This window comes from Branchiostoma belcheri, unplaced genomic scaffold, assembly GCF_001625305.1.
Source record: "Branchiostoma belcheri isolate BF01 breed outbred unplaced genomic scaffold, Haploidv18h27 scaffold74, whole genome shotgun sequence".
In the NCBI taxonomy this organism is placed as follows: Eukaryota; Metazoa; Chordata; class Leptocardii; order Amphioxiformes; family Branchiostomatidae; genus Branchiostoma; species Branchiostoma belcheri.
Window position 1 is genome coordinate 1 of NW_017804398.1, and position 9074 is coordinate 9074.

Genomic DNA, 9074 nt, shown 5'->3' on the forward strand with positions numbered 1-9074 from the left:
GGCACTGGGTTGGGAGTAGCCTATTCCAGCGCCAGTTACTAGTAGCTCCTGTGATCAAATCCTAGTATGATATAACTTTCCCGACATTGATTTTTTAAAGTTTGTAGTCGGCTGGCACAGACCTGTCCTTCCCCATTCATCACATGCGACCTCACGGCAACCTTTGAACTTGGCCTGCTGAGTTGCCATAGCAACAACAATCCACGGCACAGCCTCGGTGACCACAGCGATGTACAACACATGGTTCAACACAAGAACCGCCAGTCTCGAGTTTCGCCTTGCACATGGACGACTGCGCTTACGTTTCTTAATCTTTCATCGTCTAGTTTGTTGAAAAGATTAAGGAATCACTGATGGTGATAAGATATGACACATATCTTGGCAGGAACAGAGCAGATCTTTCAAAGGGGATACAGTCCTTTGTGAAGCAGGGTTTAGATGATGTGTGCTCTTGTGCACCGACTCTCGCCATAGACACAACAGAACACGCCGAACGTGGCTCTGACAGATCAGCGCTCTGCGGCACTTTGATCCACTGAAGAAAGACCGTCTTCAGAAACAAACCCCTGCAAGTCTGTGCCATTGCCCACGATGCAGTGCACATGAACCGTACCCGCTCTGTCACCTTACCAAGGTCATACGGCACAGACGAGTCAGGTCTGATTATTTTACCAAAGCCTTCAACTGGGCCCCATGGGACAAGTGCCCAATGTTTCTTACATAGCTTTTAACTGTGGGAAAGTTATATAAGCCCTACCAGCCTCTATTCCATAGTCCACATAGACCAAGGACATAATATATGTCCTTGCATAGACTGATGAATTTCGGTTCCTTTGCTACAACATTACCGACGGAAAGTCTTACATTTCCCTCCGATTGCGGAGTCGCCATGTCACCGGAACTTCAAACATGAGACTAACTCGGTGTCCTGAGACATGGCCGGGACCATGGGATCAAACATGGCCGGGACTGCCTACTGTAGTACAGGCGCCCTAGTTGAAAGTGTCGTCTGCAAGGTGATACATGTGTAAAGAGAAACTCAATCAGGAGACTGGTCATCTGTCAACACGAGCCGTGCAGGCCAGGTGGGGGCATTTGTCTGGTAAATGGATTTGTCTGGATGTCGGTACGGATCCTACGCAACATTTTTGTTAATTCACCTCGTAATATGAACCTTAACTAGAGTTCCACAATACCTTCGCCAAATGATTTAAGTTTCCACATTTACCACTCGCCAGTGATGACCTAGACATAATTTTCATAGTTTGTATCTATTGATCGCCTCCTACATTCCAAATTACTCATATCCGAAGTACGGAAGTAGCCAGTGCAGTGGCCTAGGGGATAGTCTTCCATTCCGAAGTTCGGGTCATATTTTCCCGACTAGGGCATATTTCAAATTCTGGCGTTTTCCCGGGCGGGGCCATACGTTTTCGATACAAAAACTGAAATGGCGCTTCCATGCTCCCTTTCATAGTTTTGTACACAGGATAGAAAAAATTACAGATTCGATCCTCCATCCTAACAGTCAACGCTATGATGTTTTCCGAGTTGCAGCTGGAACCGTCAGTAACACCGTCATCCAGTGGAATTTCCTCTCGGCAACCCATAGTTTGTACCAGCCTGTCAGAAGCCGTTTCCACATACATGGATCACCTTCACACTGACTGATTACTTCAATCACTGTCCTAATAGAGAAGGTTAGCACATGTACCAACAGGGTGTTCACAAGCAGACTGGCTGCCGGTGAGCACAACACGGTAAGAAGTCTAAAGTAAACTTTCATTTGCTGTATCTGTTATTACTGTCCTTACTACAAACGTGGGTACTGTAGACCACTGTTTAGCTAAAGTGTATACTGAGGTCGAAATGTGGCTTTGGGATGTCTTCTGGTAGCAGCGTTCGTTCACAGTATTCCTCTCCCTCCTTGCCTTTCCACCACCTGTAAATATCCGCGTACACCTTTCTCTCCTGAGGACACGTCTGAAGCAACTTGTCACAAAGGTTGCACCAGCGCCCCTTATCCAATGTCGTGTTCTTTCTAAACTGCATACTCCGCCATCTGAAGTACCTGTTGTATTCCTTATCGTTTTTGGCCAACCTTTTTAGGTACAACGCAAGATCTTTTGGGGACTTAAAATCGTCGACGTGGATGAAGGAACCTGGCGGAGCGAATCGGATATAGTCTTCCTTCGGAGCTCCAAGCACCACCGGAACAACTTCGTTTTCTAGAGCGTTTCGCCAAAACTTCTCCGTGATGTATTCTCTACACTTGTAGCTCTCGAACGCTAGGTAGAACTTGTATCTTTTGATGGTCTTTTTGAAGCAGGTGGAGCGGTAGCCCCTGTCCTCGGCGCAGACGGACTTCCCGCACCGCCCGAACACGTCGACCTTGATGTGCTTGCGCAGCTCCTTGGCGTAGTGGTGGCGTGTGAGGTGGGCGTAGCAGTTACTGACGAACCACACCGCGAGACGGTCCTTTTCTCGTGCAAAGTTACGCGGTGGTTTCCCAGGGTTAGCTGGCAGCGCCTAGGAAACAAAAACATGGAAAACATTCTGTAATGTTTGCCAGATATACATGATTCATCCCTCCTCTACCAACCAATCACCCAACAGGCAACCAACCAACCAACCAACCAACCAACCAACCAACCAACCAACCAACCAACATATACAGATTATCCACTTACTGGTAAGGAGTTGTACAACAAACTTCTCGATCCATATGACGTCAGCACATCTGAGTCTCCCCTGTACGTCATCGTCCAGTTGAAGACCCCTCCGTATGACGCCATGTTTTTACCCCTGGTGACGACGGGAGACTCCATGGAGAACAGAACCCACTTCTGATGGACCTGTAACGACCGTGGCCTATGCCAGTTAGCATGCGGACGTATGCTCATTGGAGGGGGCTGTGTAACGTTTGTGAGGCCTCGCGAGATTAGCTGGACTATGCGCTTGGTTTGATTAGTTAGTATATTTGATGCTCAGCCAGGTCACAGGTGTAGATCTCTCTAGGTTTAACTGTGGTTGTTAGTTGTAACATTTAGTTTCCTATTATAACATTTTTGCTTAACTAGGCCAGTTAGAAATACTGTGTTGTCATACCTTTTGTAAATCTTTGATAGCATAATACCCTGCAGCAGAGTAAGCATATAAGTCACAATAAACACGGCTCATAATTGAACTGCCTTGGTTAAAGACCCCTGACCCCCGAAATTCTACCGACCTTCCTTTTGCGTGGCATCAGCTCGGGAGTGTAGTTCGTCGGCAGAGTGGGCAGGTGGAACACCACGGCGTCCGCGTACGACACCCACATGTGTTCTCGCGTGAACTCGCACGCCGGTCTCCGCGGACAGAGCTTGTACCATGTCCTGTTCCTGTTCTTAGCCAAGCCCGTCCGCCGCCACAAGGCATCGCTCCACAGCACCACTCTTACGCGGGTTTGGAACGGGTGGTAAGTCTGGTCGCCTGCTTCTTCCCACGTTTTGTAAAACTCGCCGTTGTGCTGCCGAGACTGTTTGGGCAGACAGAGGGCCCATAGGTTCCCACGAGTGGCTGAGTCCGAGCCGTCCCCTGACCAGCCCACAGTCGGCAGCCACAGACTCCACATCACGACTGTCGTCACCACAAGCAGGTTCAGCAGGGACAGGGTGATGAAGAAAGCCCATCTAGTAACCATGGTTACACGCTCCGGAGCTTCTACTGTAGGACTCGACTTATGACCCTAATGTAGTTGCCTTTTCTGTGAGGCTGGATGTCGTCCAAAACGACGACGTTGAAAGACAGACTGAAGTCCTTCTGTACGTCAAAGTTCGTGGAGTCCAGTTTCAGTCGACACAACGTTTTAGTCACGGCCCTATTCCATCACTCTCATCTTGGCAACAAAACGCCACGGTTCCCGAGACACAGTGTCGTCTTTCAGCCCTGAAATTTCGTGTGATATGGAGATGTTTAACTTGGATGTTGAAAGTTCAGAATAAACACACATGTGCGAGACGAGGAAACATTTCTCAGACGTCTCAGACAACGCTGTTACTCTTAAACTACTGACAATTTCTAATTCCAATTATCCAGCGGTATGTTCTGGTTAATCTTTCGTTGGTAAAGTCGTAACGAATGAGTTAGTTAACTAGAGCATAATCTCCAAGTAGGTCTTTGGGTAGCGCCGAAGCTCAATCAGATATTACTGGTATATGGCCAATTCAATAGTAGTGCCTTGCCGGTTAGTAACGACTTTGCCATGGAAAAATCGGCTTGGAGATTATGCTCTAGTCAACATATTTATTTTACAATTTGGTGATATATACTGTATTTTATAAAACTAGATTGTGAGGTTTGACCAGAACTTACTGGATTGTTGTGGCCCGAGAGTCTGCTACCACAGAAGCCAAGTCTTGTCCAAATTTCCCGCGGTATCCTGCAAGATCCAGTGACTTCAAGATGCCGTTCTCACGGTGTCTTCACGCCGAGTCCATGTCACAAATACAGCATCTTACCGGCACTCACGCAAATCGAGAGAGCTGGGAAAGAAACTTGCGCGAGCCTCGGTCTTGCTTCTTTATATACTAGTAGATCGCGTTCCATCTTGACACCCACCTGCAGCTAGAGAGTGTGACTCTGACCTTGCCCGAACATCAAGAATTTCGATCCCCCCAAGTGACTCTCAATTCAATTGGTGATACGCGTTTTAAAAGAACCATATCCCCATGGAGTAATAATCTTCCTGATCCGTTGATCTAATCTAGTGAATGTGAAGTACCGCGGGTGCCGACTTTGAAGAATATATAGATAGCAATGCAACAACGTCTTCCGTCGTCCGGGCACAACGAAGCTTTGAACACAAAATCACCAAAGACAAGCGGTTCTAAATGAACGGAGGCGCTGAGAAGGGTTTTTGCAATACACGTTGTCCCCGTTTTTCCCCTTCTCTGCTGCACCAATGACGGCTTGCCCACCCTAGTAGAGCCCTTATCGGATTGTTGGAGTAGACCCAAGACTAGTAGGTGAACTGAGGATCATTGTTCGCGGAGCCACCTCCAGACGGCTGAACTCTTGCACCGGCTCTGCCTCAGTACCGGCTATGTCAGGACCTCTGGAATCAACCTAGTCAAATAGAAAACACACAGAGAGTTCCTGTTAACACCACAGTGTTTAGTATGGCACTGATATACACAATGGGCAGTTTGGGCCTTTCAAGTACCTCTCCAGTTTCCCCTGAGCTAATCGGGCTTGGGACTAATCCGCTTTTACTCTGTAAATCACCATATTAAACTTCCAAAGTTTAAGTAAACAAGTTGGCTTACTGGTACAGAACGTTTCTGTTGAAAAACCCATCGTCTCCTTTCAACTGTGGCTAAACTACAATTGTAGGGTCCAGGAAAGAATCAGCTGCTTCTGTCGTAATGAATGATAATGCCCCCAAGTCTGACCAAGAATTCTTAGACTTCCGACTATGTCTAGTAATTACATGTAGTCCTGTCGGGTACTGTACTCTAATAGGAGTAGTGACGTCCTTATAGCTATCTCATCTCCTGTAAATGTTCAGGCTGTTTATACGATAATAGAGTAACAGGCGCTTGATAGCCTGTTTCCATGTTTCCGCAGCGGCTGGGTCAGACCGCTACCCCCGGGGCATGTGCAGGAAGGCTTGGCAAGTTTCCCGTCCCGCGCGAGGCACTACCGTCTGGCCCCGGCCGACAGACGGTTAGAACAAACACAGGTGGCTGGAGCGCAGATTCTACTGTTTCATCGGCGAAGAGGAGGAAAATCTCTAGATCTTCAGACACAATCATGTCTGCAGTAGTCACTGTCTGAAGAAGCCTTCAGTAATGTACGTACAAAAACCAGATACATTCCAGATACATTCTGTGTTACCTTGTGATAAAGCCTTCGGGCATGAGTTTTTAAATAAAACTGAAACTACTAAGTATACAGATAAGACGTCCTAGACTCTGACGCTACTATTGTTTGTTTTCTTGCCTACTTCACTGATGATAGGACAAAGATGTCTTCGTTATGCGTGCTGTATCACGGCCTTGCACACTACGATTTCTTTCCTCTAGCTTTATAATACCCGATCCTACCTTCTGTTGGCTGCCAAGTCCTCCGTCCTGCCAGCGTAACTAACACTCGAACCTAGCGGAGTCGTGCCTGGTCACGGGTCGCTCTGCGGGGATCAGGTCTCGCCTGTACTTGGCCGTGACATTGTCAGTACGTGAACTTACGTACAGCTGGCTGTTGTGTACAATCCCCTCCTGTTGCCGTGTTCTGCCTTCCCGCCAGTCTGCAGGGGTTGTCATAGCGACGTCCACCTGCCGATGCCAGTCTAATACTGTGCACTGAACACACAAGTCAGACCTCAAGTTGGAGGTTTCATTTTCGGCGCGTTTGTTGGCTTGTGTGACCATAGATGAGTAGAATACACAGTAAGTGAGGGAGTAACCACAGACTGACAGGAAGGTCAAGGTCGTCTGCCCGCAGGTTGGGGAGGAGTGACATGTCGACAGTGGAATACGCACAGAATCAGCAAGAAATTTACAATAACTAAAACAAGATATTCACAACTCTAGATATTTGATTTCTTGCAATTGTACAAAAAAAGGGGGATACTACACACTGCGCCAACAATCGAGGTATAACGCTTAGATCAACTGCCTCAAAGCTCTTTCAAATTATTGTCCTGGGACGTCTGAATGAGGGTCTCGAAAATCTACTGAGGGACAATCAGTGTGGCTTTAGGAAGAATAGATCGTGCATCGACCAGATTTACTCCTTGCGAACTATCATTCATAACAGCATCGAGTTTAATATTCCCCTGTACATTAACTTCATTGACTTTAAAGCTGCTTTTGACAGCATCAACCGTGAATTTATCTGGAAGGCCTTTGCTTTTTATGGATTGCCAGGGAAATACATCAGGGTTTTGCAGGCCTTCTTCCACAAGACTGTCAGTGCAGTGAGAGTGAACGGAGAGGAATCAAACTGGTTCGATGTGACATCTGGGACTGGACAAGGGGACATTCAAGGGCCCCCAGTGTTTAATGTTTGCATAAACCTGGCAGCACACTTAACTGAGATAAGCAAACAAATCAGTACAGGTGCAGTGTTGCAGCGGGATAGTCATGGCAAGCCGTCGGTCTCTGTTTTGGATACGGACTATGCTGATGACATGGCTTTACTTGACAACAAGAAACTGGGTCTACAGGAGACAACTGATCTGTTATGCAAAAACAGTGCTCTTGCGGGACTTAAGGCCAACGCCAAAAAGACGCAAGCTATGACAGTCGGCAAGCATATTGCACAGCAACCTTACACTGAAGAAAGCACACTCAGGATCACGGTAGATGGATATCCCGTGGAGCAGGTTACTCACTTTACTTACCTGGGAGGTACAATCAGCAGTAACGGGACAATTGACTCTGAAATTTCCAAACGGATTCAGAAAGCTTCTGGTGCTTTTAACTTACTTGGTAAGATCTGGAACAACAGGAACATCCTTCAGTCGACAAAATTTCGGATATACAATGCTGCTGTTGTCACCATACTTACCTACGGTAGTGAAGCTTGGACCACTACCCAGGTGCAGATAGCGAGACTTGAAACGTTTCATCAACGCTGCTTGCGCCGTATCCTCCGCATCAGATGGTATCACCGGGTACGGAACAGTGATGTACTGCTGCAGGCACAGTTAGTGAACATAGCCACAACCGTAGCTTTCAACAGGCTTAGGTGGTTTGGGCACATTGTAAGAATGCCTGAAGAGCGGCTGCCCAGGTATCTACTAGACTGGAAACCGAACTATGGGCGACGCTCTAGGGGAAGGCCTAGGAAGTCATGGAATAACTGTGTCCTGGAAGATGCTGTGCTGATCTTAGGGAGACCCAGTACCAGTCTAGAAGAGTTAAAGGAACTAGCAAGAGATAGGAAGGAGTGGAGAGGACTGTTGAGGAAGAGACGAGTTCTGTGCGCAGGCCACTCGAACGACTGACTCGAGGAGACCTCAACAAGTACAAGTACAAGTAAGTAATAATACAAATCAGATGTAGGCTGCATATATTTTAACATAGAACAATAGAGTGCGGAACCTGTCAGCAAGGGTCCATAATAACAGGTAAAAGATAGAAAATGATTCTCGGCTCACCCGAGAAAGTTGAGCTCATGAAGATACGAACGATGTTGGACTTGTCCGGCGGTAACGCCGTCATGTGACCCTCCATGAGCGCTGCTCTCATCTCTGTAGTCACCTCCATCTTGTCAAGGGCAGTCCTGTACAATCCCTCAATCAAAATCCTGGAGGATGGAAAATTGCAAACCAAGATGAGTTTAAACCAGGAAAGGTAACAGATATAAACCTCTGTTCTCCATATAACGTAGATATCATGCAAATGACATTACAGCTGTTGACCTTTGTTTGAATACGGCGTATCGTACAATCGTACAAACGGATTAAGCCGGTTATATCTGGACTCGATTGGACCAAAATCTGAGCCAGTGATAAGCAAAGATGAGGGTCTATACACAGGTGTATTGCCCAAATACGATCATCAATAATGTATGAACTGTGATGTCATTGTCAACTCCGTTGATCAATGATCTCATTTATTATTTAACCTGGTGCTTTTGTTCACCTTCACATGCCAGACAGAACGTCACAATTACGTCACTCTGTCTGTCTGTCTGTCTACATCCGGGCATGTCTAGTATGACATTGTGGGTAGATTTAAGAATAGACGACTGTTGTCATTGAGTAAAGAGACTCTTTTTACACAGGTGTCGCTGCTATACATGCACTCCCAAACGTTATCGGAATTCCCAAACGTACTGAAATGCATGTATAGCAGCGACACCTGTGCTGCAGTGCAATGTGAACCAGTCAGAAGCCTTGTTTATGTGAAGTCACCCAAATCGCGATTCGGGTAACTCGCATTCCGCACATCTGGTCCACGTGCCATACATTCCTTGCAAACCGTGTCCGATCACGATTCTCCGAAACTGCATTCATTGTTGTTTGACGAAAACACGAAAGGTGGCGTGTTATCAATGTCAGGGGTCAACGACCTGCTTGCTGGTGC

At 46.9% G+C, this 9074-nt stretch overlaps 1 protein-coding gene across 1 annotated transcript; it reads right to left on the reverse strand.

The window, feature by feature from the left end:
* Nucleotides 1-1842: 1842 nt before the first annotated feature.
* LOC109485218 (alpha-(1,3)-fucosyltransferase 7-like) lies at nucleotides 1843-3682 on the reverse strand. The gene is made up of 3 exons (XM_019788664.1): nucleotides 3230-3682; nucleotides 2691-2855; nucleotides 1843-2529 (listed from the first exon to the last, which is right to left on the reverse strand). Exons 1-3 carry the CDS (start codon nucleotides 3680-3682, stop codon nucleotides 1843-1845), a joined length of 1305 nt encoding a protein of 434 aa, XP_019644223.1.
* Nucleotides 3683-9074: the final 5392 nt, after the last annotated feature.

Bases quoted from the DNA above. Each gene is read 5' to 3' on its own strand.
- LOC109485218 (XM_019788664.1), bottom strand. From the start codon at position 3,682: ATGGTTACTAGATGGGCTTTCTTCATCACCCTGTCCCTGCTGAACCTG. The intron at 2,856-3,229 runs GTCGGTAGAATT...CGGTCGTTACAG, and splicing joins TGATGCCACGCAAAAGGAAG to GTCCATCAGAAGTGGGTTCT. The intron at 2,530-2,690 runs GTAAGTGGATAA...TTTGTTTCCTAG, and splicing joins TGTTGTACAACTCCTTACCA to GCGCTGCCAGCTAACCCTGG.